Consider the following 16557-nt stretch of genomic DNA (forward strand, 5'->3'; position numbering starts at 1 on the left):
ACCCTCTATTGCCCGCCCCCTCCATATCCCTCACCCTCCATTTCCCACCCCTCCATATCCTTCACTTACTCACTTCAACCTCTATTATCCACCTTACCATGTCCATTGGGCCGACCTACCTGCCTCACCACTCTTCTATGTCTCCACTTTCCCACCATATTCCTCACATTCTTCCCACCATATCCTCTCACCACACGCCACAAACCGTCATTGTTGAGAAATCTATTTAATTGCCCATTGACGACTCCTGCCTGCCACTGCCCTTGCCTGATCATATGGTCTCCAGCGCTGGTGAGGGAACTGCACTTGGATTCCATGGGAAAATGACTGCATCTGAAATAAAAACAAAGTGCTGAAAATACTCCCAGATCTTGCAGTGTGTGTGGCGAGAAGAACCGAGTTAATGTTTTAGACTAATGAGCTGGAACGGCGAAGGATGAGGGGTGACTTGATAGAGGTTTATAAGATGATCAGGGGAATAGATAGAGTAGACTTTTTCCCCGGGTACAACAGAGTGTTACAAGGGGACATAAATTTAAGGTGAAGGGTGGAAGGTATAGGGGGGATGTCAGGGGTATGTTCTTTATCCTGAGAGTGGTGGGGGCATGGAATGCGCTGCCTGTGGGAGTGGCAGAGTCACAATCATTGGTGACCTTTAAGTGGCAATTGGATAGGTACATGGATGGGTGCTTAAGCTAGGACAAATGTTTGGCACAACATCATGGGCCGAAGGGCCTGTTCTGTGCTGTATTGTTCTATGTAGCTGTTGGAGATTTAATTCCAGACAGTACCAGAGGGTTGTGTGGCCTGCCTCACTGTTTCACTTACTCACTCACTGCTTAGTCACTTTACTGATTCTGCAGAGCGACAGTTTTCCTGCAGTGTTGGAAACACAGTAACGTTCTTGGCTGGAGATGATTAGTTTGATTTTTAGCGGTGGGATGACACAGCGGGTTTGGCGGGACTTCAGTCCTGAGGTCTTGTTTGAGCCCAGCCCATTGCACACCCCACACTATCAGTGAGATCAAATCTCCGACACAAAACAGACACAAAATAGCCCCCACTCTCCCTGATTACTAGTCTCAGTGTGAGGCAGTGTACCAGAGTGAGGACTGATTTTCCATCTTTATTCTTGATAGAAATCTCCCGACAAGTCACAGATGAAATTATAGCAACGTTACACAAATGCAAACTCATTCACTTTCTTAGTTTCCCTCTCCCATTCTCTCTCACACTCTCCTACTCTCTCTCAAACTTGCCATCACTCTTTTGCAATCGCTTGCTCTTTCATTCTCTTACCCTCTCTTGCACTCACTCTTGCTCGCACTCTCACTGTCCTATTTTCTCACTCATACTGATGCTCTCCTGAGCTTGCTCGCTCACTCACTCACTGTTTGACACTCTCACTTGCTCTGACACTTGCTCTCATTTTTGTAGTCATTCTCACTCGCACTGGCACTCGTTTTCTCTCTCCCTCTCCGTTTCCCTCTCTCCCTCTGCGTCTCTCATCCCTCTCTCTCTCTCTCTCTCTCCCCTCCAGGTAAAAGAATTTTCTGTGTTGATCTCAAGTGTCAGCCACAAATCAATGTACTAAAGCAGCCTCAATGCTGAACAGCACTCCCACCTTTTGGATTGTACTGTTGTGTGTCGGTTGGGAAAACATTAATGTGCTGAGGCTGTGTAAATGAAAGTATGATGGCGATTTCTGTTGTTTGTCTTTTATTTACTGAAGCAAATGCAATACATCACACTTTGCACACCTGGGCTCCCAGATATCCTCAATGGCCCAGACGGGCCTAGTTTTGAGTCTGAGGCAGGGCACTGGGGAAGATTTGGAAGAGTTTCAGTGTAAATGAGCCTGATGTATGATTGAATCGTCAGTGGCCTTGCCAGCCCCAGCTGAATGAATGCTGTATAGTCCAGGTTGGGTTGAAGTGAGGGTCTGTGTGTGTGCCCTGTGAAATGCTGAGTCACTAGCTGTTAATTTCTAACCATTCCAAGTCTGCTTTGACCTTGTTGCTGATGTTTTTGTCAAATAGTCCCATGTCTGGGGTTTTAACCTGTCAGAGTTTGCTGTGTTCTTTAATTGTCTGTGCATGTCTGCCCTTGCATGGTACTAACCCAGCGCTCACTGTGTGTGACCTTTGACCTGCAGGTGATATCATGGAAATCAAAACTGCCCCTCCAAACAATCATGCGCCTGTTACAGGTTCTGGTCCCACAAGTGGAGAAGATCTGCATTGACAAGTAAGCATGTGAACTAACAACTTCGGCTGCAGGCCAGGCTTTGCCGAGCTTCTTCTACTCAACCATACAAATAGAAAATCCCTGTTTGTCAGGAGTTATCAGTGTGAATGTCCCTTAGTCTCAGGCCAAACTAAAACAGTTTGAATTCATTAGTCTTGTTAAAATCTCTTCGAATCTCTTGGCAGCCATTTGCTTTCATGTTAACATGGTGGTAACCCTCATTCTGAGATTCTTTCCCCAGTTTGCCAATCTTCTTGGTAAAATGACAGAAAGCTAGCAGCTTCCCTGCACGCTCTGTATTAAAACCACAAGGGAGCCAGATTACCTGGAGGTGCGGCTAATGGCTGAGGCAGCACCAGGTATGAGCGTGAAAACTGCCTGCTTCCTGCTTTGGCTCTTGGTTAATGTGGAGGGTGCTCATTCCAGCTCCACCAATGATCTGATTTGCTCTGGCTGGGCTCAGGGTCCCCAGTTATTTTTGGGGGAGTTGAGATGGATAGTCTCACTGCTGATCCCACCCTCACCACCACACCCTTTCTCATAGACATGTTCTACCCTTGTCCAAGGAGGTACCTAGACTGCATTCCCATTGGAAGGGGATGTACTCCAAGGGGTTGAAGTGTCAATAGTTTTGGAGCAAGAGGAGACGAATCAACTTGAGGTAGCTTGAGGAAATCCGACTCTGAGTTGATGCCTGAACTTTGAAGACTGCCGCAAATCAGAGAAAGGGAGAATCTCCTGGGCACTGTTTCAGGAGGCAGTCACACCCTTAGATTAACTATTTCCAATTTGTTTAGTGGTCGGGGACAGAAGGGTGTGACTATGAGTGAGGCAGGTAGAGGGATCCAGGAGGTAATCCTGAAGGAGCCTCAACCCTTAAGCTTTTCTGCTACCAGGTTTGAGATGCTTGCTCCCTGTGTAGGTGAGAGTGGGGGCTGTAGGGAGGATGAGTAAACTGACCATAGCACCGTGGGGCAGGGAGCCATTCAAGAGAGGGGAGAAAAGAGAAACGCAGTTGTAATCAGGGATAGTACAGTCAGAGGAATAGACACTGTTCTGTGTGGCCCGGATCGAGAGTCCCGGGTTTGCTCTCTGGTGCCCAGGCTCAGGATATCTGATCCGGGCTGCAGAGGAACCTGGAGTGGGAGGGAGGGGAAAGATCCAGTTACCATGGCCCACGTAGGTACCAGCGATATGGGGAGAAAGAGGAAAGAGGCATTGCTGAAGTGATATAAGCAGCTAGGGGCTAAATTAAAAAGCAGCATCTCAAAGATAATAATCTCTGGAGTGCTACCTGAGCTACAATTGGCACAAGGTCAACAAGATTAAAGAGGTAAACGCCTGGTTCAAGGATTGGTGTGGGAGAAATGGGTTCAAATTCATGGACATTGGCAAAGGACGGAGCTGTTCTGATGGAATGGGCTCCACCTGAATCATTAAAATGACACCAGAGTCCTGGCCAATCACATAACTAGAGCTGGAGAGAGGACTTTAAGCGACATAGTGGGGATGGATTCAATTGCATGGAAAACTGTAAAATCAAAGGGAAAGGAGAAGGTAAGATTGGTGATTAGTGATGGGGTGGATTGTTGGTAGAAAATAAAAGGAAGAGCCAGAATGTGTGAATGTCATATTGTCCCAAAGAGGTAGAAAAGTGTAGGGAAACTTGATAAAAGAACAAATGTAAAGGCTTTGTATCTTAATGCATGAAGCATTCAGAATGAGGTAGACAGACTAATGGTGCAAATTGGGGTAAATGGATACGATCTCGTCATCATTATGGTTACAAGGAGATCAAAACCGGAAACTTAACCTTCAGGGCTATTTGACCTTTCAGAGAGACAGGAGGGTTGGGAATAGTGGTGGGCTGGCACTGTTGATAAATAAAATGAGGATAGTTGTGAGCGATGATCTGGGCTTGGATGTTGACTCCATTTGGGTTAAGGTAGAAATCAGCAAGGGAAAGAAGACTTTGGGAGGAGTAGTGCACAAACCCCCAAACGGGAGCCAGTCTGTGGGAAAGGTGATAAATCTACGAGTAATTGGAGTATGTGAAAAGAACAGAGCAATAATTATGGTGGCTTTATCTTCATTTTGATTGGGTTAGTCAAACTGGAAGGGTAGTTACAACATCAAATTCAGAAGGCCAGCTTCTGAGCAAAATGTCATGGAGTAAGTCAGGGAACAGGCTATTCTGCTTCTGGTAATGGGTTTTGAGGCAAATTCAATAAATGATCTCCAGGTAGGAAATAGTTACTATTACATAATAAAATTTGCTTTTCAGTTTGAGTAAGAAGCTTGGGTCGGGAAAAACTGTTTAACTTAAAAAAGAATTCCAATAAATTGAGGATAGAGTTAGCTAAAATAGCCTTGGCAGATAGATGGGCAGGAATGACGGTGGCAAACAATTAAGAAGGTAATCCATGGCTTTAAGTAAAAATGCATCCCAATAATGAGGGAAGATTCTAAGAGAGGGATAAACTAATCATGGGAAATTAAGGAGAATATTAAATTTAAAAGAAAAAGCATATGAAAAGACCAAAGTCAGTGAGTCCTGAACACGAGGGTAAATTCAGAATCCATCGAAGGAAGTTGCAAAAGATGATCAGGAGAGGGAAAATAATCTGAGAGGTCAAATTAGCCAGATAAATAAAAATATTAGCAAGAAATATAAAACAAAATTTAAACAGCTAAAAAAGGAACAATGTGTTATGGAGAAAATAAAGAGAACCACCAGGAGATGCAGAGAGTTCTTCAAGAAGTAGGTCTTTTATTTGCAAAATAAACCGTGACACTGAGAAAGCAGATTCTCGAATGCCCCCGAACCTCAGGGTCCGTGGATTTTTATATCTGTTTTTATCATGTTTCTGTTAGCTTATCAGCATGTCCACCTGTCATGATAGATATTTAGCTGTTCCATCTGTTACAATAGTCTCCTGTCTCAAGCTGACTCTACTAACTATTAATTAGATATTTTAATGTAATGTCCCAATATTTACAGTCCTAATCCTGTCATAATAACACTTAACAGAGAAACTTGTTTTATTACTTGTGTTATCTCATCTCGCCATAGTGACCTTTCAGCCTTAACCTTACTTTGCTAATTAGTGTAAAAATGTTCCATTATGGTTATCCCATCCTGCCCCTGCCTTCCACAGGTTGCTAGTGGTCTTCATGCTTTAACCCTTCCCATGCTTTCATGCTCTTTATTTTCCATATTCCCCCCTTTGAGACCTACTGGTCTCACCCAGAGAAAGAAGACAATAAGCTCAGCCTCTCTTGTGCCCAATACAAACAATGTAGGTCCCAACATGGACTAAATAATTTTCGGTGTCTGAGACTTAAAGGGTTCTTCCTCTATTCCTGGGCTCCCTTGGGCCAAAAGCCTGTCCTCTAATAACCAGAACAGGAAAAAAGACCCAAGATTCCTCACTAAGACCCGCGCGTTCTTCAAAAGTATCATTGACGTCCCCACATGGACATATTCCTTGCACTGTGGGGTAGAGCAGTGGGGTTTCATCAGAGGAGTAAGCACTTCCTGGGGTAGCTGATATGACCACAAATTGCCATGTAGTAATGCAAACTAAAAAGGATTTAATAAAAGGTAAAGTACAACAAAAGATGAAGGCAACAACAAGCAAAACTGTACCTACAATAAGACCAATCTTGACAAACCATGCTCCCCAAGACCCAAATATATCATTCAGCCAATCAAAAGCCTGATGACCAAACCCTGCATTGTCTTTTAGCTCCCGTCTTAGATTCTTTAGTTTTTCCATTGCTTTAGTAAAAGATCCCCCAGGCTAGTGGTGTTAGGTATAAAGGTACAGCAATGTTCCCCAAACATCACACAAACCCTGCCTTTTTCTGCCAGTACCCAATCTAAGGCTGTTTTGCCATGTCATTTTGGTAGTCAAATCCAATTGTTCTCCCAAGGCCACAAGGGCATCGTCAGTATAATTAATAAATCTCTGGTTGTAATAAATGTAATTAATCCATTCAGCATTCTTGCTAACCCCTATCACTGGGATGAGAGCTTCCCAGCCCATGGCAATCTCATTGCGAGCCCTAAACTAATTAGGAATACCTCCTGGCTATCCTATGCTATCAATCCGAATTGTTGGATCAGGGACACACCGTCGCTTAGTTTGGCGCAAAGCTGACTGTGACGTTGTATCAAGCTGCGTGTGTGGTGATATAACTATCTCGTGCAGGAGCATTACACCGGCACAGCTGCCACTCTAGTCAGTGGGCAGCGTCAGGTGCAACCCTCCTTTCTTACCACACAGGCCACCAAGTATCTGCCAGTGGGACGCTTGAGAATTTAAAACAGCCCCAAATGTGGTGTCCACCTCGAGGTCAATCGTATTCCTGCAAAGATCCTTAAAATAGCTGACTGGTGTGGAGCCATTTCGCTTAAAGCATTCAAAACTCAACCCCGTATCCTGAAAGCAACCACTGAACGTGTAATTAGTCTTACTGGTGGAAAGCAGGGTACTATAGCAACACCACTGTTGGAGTTGCTGCCTGCCCACGTCATCCTGCTGATAGAACATAGAGCCTTGAAATAGGAGGCACCAAAAGGGGCAATGGGATTGCCTGGATCATCTGGATTAAGAGGTTGGCTAGAGTGCTGCAAATGCCATTGAGTACAGGTGGTCACGTTATCAGGCATATGGACAACATAGTATGAGGAGGTTGCCTTAGTACACAAAAAACAGTCCTGTCTCACCATCATTACAGTGATATAGTTTGCCCATTGATACCAGTTATTGTCACGGGCGTGTACCCATGTTAGGACAGCAAGGTCTGCACTTCTAATACGTCTTTGCCTCCCAGCCTGAGCAACCCTGGCATTACCAGTCCAGGTCTGCCAAGTTAATGGTCTCCAAGTCTGAGTATACAGGCCTGACATCCGAGAGGGGACTATCATGGGCATCCCCCATGTCTTCCCCATCCCCACTGCCAGGAGAACGATGCACCACATCTAGAATGATCAGTATCCCCAAGAACTTCACCTGTACCTTGTTCGGAACCCTGCTGAGGGGTACTAGCCTCCTGTGTGTCCTGCCCGTGTCCAAGTTCCTCGGCCTCAGCTCCACTTACCTCAGTGTTAGAGTTAGTTGTGCTGGTGGGAGAGTACAATGATGAAGGTGGTACCATATGTGTCGTCCTTCCACTTGGATGGCGGTAGGTGATGCCTTAGTCACTACGAAAGGTCCCTCTCTCCTCGGCTCATTCCAGTGTCTTCGAAAAACCTGAACGTACACCTAATCCCTGGGTTTAATAGGTCCTTCTTCGTTGACAGGTGTCGGTTCCCTTTGTGTTTCCTGCAGCTGGATAGTCTCACGTATCATAGTTAGCTGCTGCATGTATTGCTTACGTTCCAAGCTTAACCGCTCCAAGCTAGGCCCTTCATATGGCCTTTCCACCTGGGCACTGGCATAGATCTACCTGTGAGCATCTCATCGGTGTTAGGTTGGTCATGCGATAACTCATTAGCGCCAGTGGCAGCGCATCAACCCAATTAAGGTTAGTGTTTGCGCAGATCTTGTTTAATTTGGCTTCAATGTCCCATTATTCCTTTCCACCATACCCCGGGACTGGGGATGATACACGCACCCAAACCTCTGTTTGATCCTCAAAGACTGCAGCACCAACTTAACTACTTTCTGAATGAAGGTAGACCCGTTGTCTGAACTAATTTCCGATGGTATACCAAACCTTGGGATAACGTCATTCGTCAGAAATTTCACTACTGTTCCAGCTCCTGGTTTCAACCTTATTTCCACTGGGCTAGCTGATTTCACTCTCCCCAGATCTGTATCATGCTCTGACTAAAAAGTGGCTGGTAATGCATCCAATGGCTCATTACCACGTGGATCATCTTCCTCCACTGTCACTGACATGCTCCAATGGGGTGTTACCTTGACTTCTTTCGGGTTCCTGTCAAGTTGCAGCATGCTAGGATTTTAATATAGCTGCAATCCCTGGATTCCCAAACCCTTGTCATGAGCATATACCATTCCCTGACAGGATCTATGGCCAGGCATGTAGAATCAAAGTCTTTAGATTGATATCCCTTATTTACCAGTAAGGTTACATGTGGTGCGGTGCCTGGTACTCTATCCCACTTTTCCAGGAACACATTTCTCTCTATTTGCAGGATCACTCCCTGCTCCCCTAATACTATTGCTTCACTTCTCAAATGTTGTGGAGCGGTGACTTCCTGCTGTCACTGCCTCTCTAACACCTCATCCTGAAACTCATCAAATATCACTGTACAGTGCAGCTCAGACTTTAGTCAACATTGTCAACACTTCTGCTTCCCACATCCCCCAAATGTCTTGACTATCACTTGCTATATCCCCTATCCAATAAACATAAACATCTTTAACTTCTCGCATCATTAATTGTGTATTGGCCTTTTCTACAACCAAACCCTGCTGTGTGCATTCCAATCTTACCTCTAACTGTGGTAAATCATCCCTACCTAACAAGTTGATTGGCATCTCTTTAGACAGTAATATTGGCAGAACTACCTCCCTACCTTCCATTTCTAATCTTACTGGAGCTGTAGAACATAGAACAATACAGCACAGAACAGGCCCTTCGGCCCGCGATGTTGTGCCGAACATTTGTCCTAGCTTAAGCACCTAACCATGCACCTATCCAATTGCCGCTTAAGGTCACCAATGATTCTGACTCTGCCACTCCCACAGGCAGCGCATTCCATGCCCCCACCACTCTCTGGGTAAAGAACCTACCCCTGACATCTCCCCTATACCTTCCACCCTTCACCTTAAATTTATGTTCTCTTGTAGCACTCTGTTGTACCCGGGGAAAAAGTTTCTGACTGTCTACTCTATCTATTCCCCTGATCATCTTATAAACCACTAACAAGTCACCCCTCATCCTTCGCCGTTCCAATGAGAAAAGGCCTAGCACTCTCAACCTATCCTCGTACGACCTATTCTCCATTCCAGGCAACATCCTGGTAAATCTCCTCTGCATCCTCTTCAAAGCTTCCACATCTTTCCTAAAGTGAGGCGACCAGAACTGCACACAGTACTCCAAATGTGGCCTTACCAAGGTCCTGTACAGCTGTAACATCACTTCACGACTCTTGAATTCAATCCCTCTGCTAATGAACGCTAATACACCATAGGCCTTCTTACAAGCTCTATCCACCTGAGTGGCAACTTTCAAAGACCTATGAACATAGACCCCAAGATCCCTCTGTTCCTCCACCTCACTAAGAACCCTACCATTAACCCTGTATTCCGCATTCTTATTTAATGAAGGGTGGTTGAGTAGATTAGGGTTATTTTCGTTAGAAAGATGGAGTTTGTTGTTTGACCTGATTGAGGTCTACAAAAACATGAGAATTATAGACAGGTTGGTAGCAAGAATTTTTTTTCCCAGAGTGGGGGACTCAATGAGTAGGGGTTATGAGTTAAAAGTGAGAGCGGAAAGGTTTAAGGGTGATATGCTCAGAATGTTCTTTATGCAGGCGGAGGTGAGTGCCTGGAATGTATTGCCAGGGGAAATGGTTGAGGTAGGCACGATAACATCATTTAAAATGTATCTAGACAAATATATGAATGGGCAGGGAGCAGAGGGATACAGATCCTTAGAGAATAAGCAGCAGGTTTAGATGGACGATCTGGATCAGCACAGGCTTGGAGGGCCAAAGGGCCTGTTCCTGTACTGTAATTATCTTTATTCTTTGTTCTTGTTCTAGTTTAGTTTGGCACATACAGTTTGGACTGAATGGTCTGTTTCTGTGTTACATGACTCTGTGACTCTGTGCATCTAAAGCACATCAAATGGAATAGAATAACCAGGGAACAACTAGGGCCCATTAGAAACCAAGGGGACAATCTGCTTGTGAAGCTGGAGAACATTGATCGATTGTTACATGCAGGCTTCGTATCTGTTTACTTTGGAGGAGGAAAGTGCAAATATAGATTTTGGGAAGTTGGACTGTGAAGCTTTTGAGCAGTTTGCTTTAAAATGCGAGCAGGTATTGATGGATTTAGCTAGAATATAATTGGGCAAATCTCCAGCTTTGGGTAAGTTGTATCTCAGTCTGCTGTTGAAGGCAAGGGAGGAAAGGCCCTCACGCAAATCCTTCAGTAGAACCTGTTATCACTGAAGTGCCAAAGGACTGGAGAACAGCTAATGGTGTTCAACTTTACAGGAAGGGTGATGGTGATAGACCAAGGAACTACATCCATGCCTTAAGTTCACCCACCTTATTTCTGATACTCCTTGCATTGAAGTGTACGCACTTGAGCCCATCTGTGTCCGCAAGTATTCCCTGTCAGTGCTACCTTCTCCACAGCCTCCCTACATTCTTGGACATCCTGAAAAACAGCTAACCTACTTGCTGGACTACAAGTTCAGATCCAATCCCCCTGCCAAACTAGTTTAAACCCCCCCCCGAAGAGTGCTAGCAAACCTACACGTGTAGTATCTCGGGTTCCTTCTCCACTCAAACTTCTTACCTTCCCAGAAGCCTCTGTTGACGACTTCCGGGTTCCCGCTCCTAGTTGGGAAAAAAACACAGACTGCGAAAAGAAAAACGTTAATTTAAACTGGTCTCCGCTTACCTTCCGGCTCCCTTCTCTGTGCGCCCGCTGTAGCACTGAGCTCTTCAACAATACGGTCCCTCTCATTTGTAAATACTGAAGAAAAGTACTCATTCAAGACCTCTCCTATCTCTTCCGACTCGATACACAGTCTCCCACTACTGTCCTTGATCAGATCTGCCCAGGATCTGAGGAGCATAAATTGGGAGCATAGGTTGTCAGGGAAGGATGTCATGGAAATGTGGAACTTTTTCAAGGAACAGATACGACGTGTCCTTGATATGTATGTACCTGTCAGGCAGGAAAGAGATGGTCATGTGAGGGAACCTTGGTTGACGAGGGAGGTTGAATGTCTTGTAAGGAGGAAGAAGGAAGCTTACATAAGGTTGAGGCAACAAGAGCGTTGGAGGGGTACAGGATAGCCAGAAGGGAGCTGAAGAAAGGGATTAGGAGAGCTAAGAGCTGTAAATCGGTTTAACTGTGATTTCCCTGAGAACCCTACAGTTTTAACAAATTTACTTGACATAGGAAGGTGAGAAGCATACCGCGGCTGTACACAAGTGTATGTAGCTCCAGTATCTAGCATCATTGGTGTCCGCGACCCTTCTATATTAACTTGTATTACTGGTTCTTGATCAGCTTCCCATGCTACTACAGGGTAGTGCCCCTTCCCACCCAGGTTCTCAGGGCATCCCTAAAACATCCCATACGGGTTAACAGGTCCTCCTGGGCCTGTAGGTGTCTGGGAAGTGGCCACTGGGGATTCCTGCTGTCCAGGCCCGCTGTAAGGCAGAGGGCCCGGTCCAATAAGGGCAATTCCTCCTAAAGTGGCCTGGTTGATTAGATATTTTAATGTCATGTCCCAAATATTTACGGTCCCAATCCTGTCATAATAACACTTAACAGAGAAACTTGCTTTATTACTTGTGTTATCTCATCTCGCCATAGTGACCTTTCAACCTTAACCTTACTCTGCTAATTGGTGTAAGAATGTTCCACTATGGCTATCCCATCCTGCCCCTGCCTTCCACAGAACACAGATTCCCAGTGGTCTTCATGCTTTAACCCTTCCCATGCTTTCATGCTCTTTATTTTCCATAAGAGGTCAAAGTGATCATAAGTGTCTTAGAAAATGAATCTAGGGAGACAGTTTTGGGGAATAAGGAAATAGCAGAGGAGTTAATCAGATATTTTGCATCAGTCTTTACTTTGAGCATCTCATTAATACTGAAGAATAGGGGAAGGAATTAAATACCATCAACATCCACCAATAAAGCAGAACTAGGAAAACTAAAGGCAGAGAAGCTCCCTGGCTCTGATGACCAGCACTCGAGAATCCTAATGACTTGGAGACATTATTGGTTATAATTTTCCAAAAGGCTTGGGATTCTGGAGAAGTAGCAGAGGATTAGAAAATGTGACACCCCGATTCAAAAAGGGAGGGAGGCCGGTTAGATTAACATCTATCATTGGAAACAATTATTAAGGAAGGAATAGCAGAATATTTGGGAAATCATGTCATCAAGCAGAATCAGCATGGCTTCATGAAAGAAAATTGTGTCTGACTATTTTATGAGAGATTTTTGAGGAAGTCTCAACCAGAGTGGATAGAGAGAAACCGGTAGATTTGTTGTATTTGGACTTACAGAAAGCATTCAGTCAGGTGCCTAACAAAGGGGTAAGTCATGAGATGCAAGCCCATGGTGGTGCAGGTAGTGTATCAGCATGGATAGGGAATTAGGAGAAAGTGACGACTGCAGATGTTGGGGATCATAGTCACGAAACGCACAGCAGGTCAGGCAGCATCCAAGGAGCAGGAGAATCGATGTTTCAGGCAAAAGCTCTTCATCAGGATTGAGAAATCAGGATCGAGAATTGGCAAACGAGAAAGAAACAGCAAGTTTTTGTAAAGGGGTTTTTGTTTCAGATTGGTGACCTGTAACCAGTGGGATTCCACAGGGATCAGTGTGGGACATAACTGTTTATGATATTTTTAGTGACTTGGAGGAAGGAAGTGAACGTACTTTAGCCAGTTTTGCAGATGACACAAAAAGATGGACACATAAGTTGGCAAATGGAGTATAACGTGGGAAAAAGCAAAATTGTTCATTTCGGAAGCGAGAACAAAAGAACAAAATATTCTTTAAATGTAATGAAACTGCAGAAAGCTGCACTGCAAAGGGACTTGGAGGTACTTGTGTATGAAACATAGAAAGCTAGCACGCAGGGACAGGAAGACTCATGGAATGGAGTATAAGATTAGGAAAGTCTTACTGCAACTGTACAATGTTTAGTGAGACCACATCTGCAATTATGTGGGCAGATTTGGTCCCCTTATTTAAAGAAAGATATTATTTAATTGGAGGCAGTTCAGAGAATGGTCCCTCAGATGATGCCCACAATGGAGGAATTCTCTTACCAGCAAAGGCCAAACAGGTTGGGACTCTACTCCCTGGAGTTTAGAAGAATGAGAGGTGATCTCATTGAAACGTATATGATTCTTAACGGGCTTGACAGGGTAAATGCTGAGAGGATGTTTCCCCTCATGGTAGAATCTAGGACCAGAATTAGAGGGTGCTAATTTAATATTGAGATAGAGTCATGGAGATGTACAGCACAGAACCAGACCATGGGTCCAACCCGTCCATGCTGACCAGATATCCTCAATTAATCTGGTTGTATTTGCCAGCATTTGGCCCATATCCCTCTAAACCCTTCCATCCAGATGCCTCTTAAATGTTGCAATTGTACCAGCTTCCATCACATCCTCTGGCAGCTCATTCCATACACGTACCACCCTCTGCGTGAAAAGGTTGCCCCTTAGGTCCCTTTTAAATCTTTCCCCTCTCACCTTAAACCTATGCCCTCTAGCTTTGGACTCCCCTATCCTGGGTAAAAGACCGTGTCTGTCTGTATCCCTCATGATTTTGTAAACCTCTATGAGGTCACCCCTCAACCTCCGACGCTCCAGAGAAACAATCCCAGCCTATTCAGCCTCTCTCTATAGCTCAAACCCTCCAACCCTGGCAACATCCTTGTAAATCTTTTCTGAACCCTTCATGAAATGATATTTTCATGAAGGGTCTGTTTCAGTGCTGTGCATCTCTATAACTCTAAATAATTTGTGAAGGCATAGATTCTGAAAGGGCTGGCAGTAAGGAAAAGGTGGCCAATCACCTTTCCTCCTTTCAAAGGATATTTTAAGTGTTTAAACACGTTTTAGTCCAATGAAATATTGCATAGGATATTTTTGTTTGAAGTTGAGAATGAGTTTTTTGTTTTTTTTTTCTGAGGTAATTCAGGTTTGCATATTTAGTTTCACATGGATTGTACAGTGGGATAGAAGTTTATTACTGAGATTCTCGTTGGTCAGTAGTGTCACTCAGTAACCTTTCTCCCAGTGCCCAGTACAGTACTGTGATTGTAGATAGACTGGCATTAATCCGGCTTCTTCATTCAGTGCTCTGTGTCATTGACTGTACCTGCACTGCTATTAATTCCTTCATGTGACTAAAGGTGAGTGACTTTAAGGGGGATGCTGTGCACCATTCCTCTGGAAACAGGGGAGGGGTCTGTCCAGCTCCATGTTCCTAATCACGAAAGTTAAAGCTGTGATTATCGAGTGTAGGCAGTTTTGGGATCAGCTGCAGTATTCTTTCAGGATAACTAGTCTGTCTGAGATTAGCAAAACAGGAAGAAGCCATTTAGCCCTTTGAACCATTCTCTCCATTTAGTTAGACCAAGGCTGAGCTGAATCTCAACTCCTTTTGCCTGCCTCTGATTTATAATCCTTGACATTATTTTTAATAAAACGGTCAGTCCAGTTTAGATATTTTATCATCGATGGACCACCCTTGGAGCTGTATTCTGGGCATAAGGAGGTAGGGAGGAATGGCTGACATTGCAGGGTAAGTTAACACTGCTACTAAAATCTGCAAACAGTCGCTAAGCTGTGACCTGTGCCTGTTTGAATGCAGAGGTTTGACCGATGAGTCGGAGATCCTGAAGTTTCTACAGCATGGCACCCTGGTGGGATTGCTCCCTGTGCCCCATCCCATCCTCATCCGCAAATACCAAGCCAATGCTGGCACTGCCATGTGGTTCCGCACGTACATGTGGGGCGTCATTTACCTGAGGTGAGCAGTTCCTTACCGTCCAATGTGTTGTCTTTTCAAGGAGCAGTTTGTGTGGATCTCTCAGACAGAGGTCACCAATGTGACTGCACTTCAGCCTCTTGCTGTCCTCCCTGCAGCCACATGCAGGTTTGGTGGAACACTTTAACAACTTGTATTTCCTCTTTGCATAAGTTTATAGAGAATACAGCAACACGGAAACAGGCCATTCAGCCCAACCAGTCAATGCTCCTTCCTCTTTTCCTCATTTGAATCCATCATCGTGACCATTTATTCCTTTCTCCCTCATTTGCTAATCTCGTTTCCCCTCAAATCCATGTGTATTATTCATCTCAGCCCAGTCCCTGTGAGAATGGGTTCCACTCTCTCCCCACATTCTGGGTGAAGTGGTCCCTTTTGAATTCCTGATTGGATTTCTTGGTCCCTATCTGAGATTGAGCACCTCCTCTCCAGAGGAGGGAAGATTCTCTTTGTCCACTTTGGTAAAAATCTTCCAAGATTTTAGGTCACCCTTCCCTTATGAAAGAGAGGGGAGAGCCAGCTTTGTCAGCCCTTCCCAGAAACCTGTTCCCAGAGTTATTACTGTATTACATCTCTGTACCCTCACTATCACTTTTAAGCAGAATTGCACCCCGGTTTGATGCAGGCTTAGCATAAAGCTTTACTTTTCAATTCTATCCTATTGGATATAAAGCCTCCTGTTTGTTTTTTTGTAAATGACTTTGCTAAACTGTGGCACCACTTTAATTCTCTGGTGTCTCTACCTGACCTGGCGGACTTGCACATTCCAGATAACAAGTGGCTGCCTTATTCTTCCTCCCAAAATATACTGCCCTTATCTTGAACTGTTCTCATCTTCATTTGTCAGTGATTAGCATGTTAGCCTGGTCTGTTTGTGAACCCTGATGAGACTTTCAGCTCGGCCTGTGAATATGACAGCAACCTCCCAGTTTTCCAGTCGCCGTCTGGTCTCTCACATCAGTGGGTTACACTCACCCGGACTTTTCTGTTTGTTTCCATAGGAACGTTGACCCACCCATCTGGTATGACACCGATGTGAAGCTGTTTGAAATTCAGCGAGTTTGAGGCGGGAAGCTGGAAAACTCTGGCCAAATTACTTTCACTTTAATTCTCTGTCTGACAGCTGGTATCTGCACCCCTTTACCTAAACTGATGTAACATGTCCTTTCACATGGTTTGTGTATCCCCTGATAGGACTAAGGGCAGACCGCTTCCTCACTGAGCCAGATCCTCACCAACTCCCCCCCTGTCACTGTCTACATAGTCAGGTCTAACCTGACCAGGCTGTCCTGTTCCCATACTGCTCTGTCTGCAGGGCTTCAGTCTGGGGCAGTTCCTTCACTGAGTGATAGGTAACTGTTCACTCTACAACTCTCCACTGGCTCCGGTAATAAAGCAGCAGCTACACTGACTCGCTCGGGGAGCGGCTGCTACTATTGTACAGGTTTCCCTGAGCGAGGGTGACTCACCCTCTCCCCTGACCCGCCTGCCCTCCCGGTGTCTCTCCCCTGACCCCCCCTCCCCGCCCTCCAGGTCTCTCTCCCCTGACCCTCCCCGCTGTC

The 16557-nt window shown here is 45.0% G+C and overlaps 1 protein-coding gene across 3 annotated transcripts in view; it reads left to right on the forward strand.

The window, feature by feature from the left end:
* LOC122561967 (protein HID1-like) overlaps positions 1 to 16551 on the forward strand; it is a 114646-nt gene extending 98095 nt beyond the window's left edge. For 2 of the 3 annotated variants that reach the window (XM_043714309.1, XM_043714310.1), the window contains 3 exons: positions 2156 to 2247; positions 14819 to 14977; positions 15997 to 16551. In XM_043714309.1, coding sequence (XP_043570244.1) covers positions 2156 to 2247; positions 14819 to 14977; positions 15997 to 16060 — 315 coding nt within the window. In that variant the 3' untranslated portion in view covers positions 16061 to 16551. Of the gene's footprint in view, positions 1 to 2155; positions 2248 to 14818; positions 14978 to 15996 lie in introns of those variants that run through there. The other variant, XM_043714311.1, reaches the window with a different exon arrangement.
* Positions 16552 to 16557: the final 6 nt, after the last annotated feature.

This window comes from Chiloscyllium plagiosum, chromosome 24 (assembly GCF_004010195.1).
Source record: "Chiloscyllium plagiosum isolate BGI_BamShark_2017 chromosome 24, ASM401019v2, whole genome shotgun sequence".
Lineage (NCBI taxonomy): Eukaryota > Metazoa > Chordata > Chondrichthyes > Orectolobiformes > Hemiscylliidae > Chiloscyllium > Chiloscyllium plagiosum.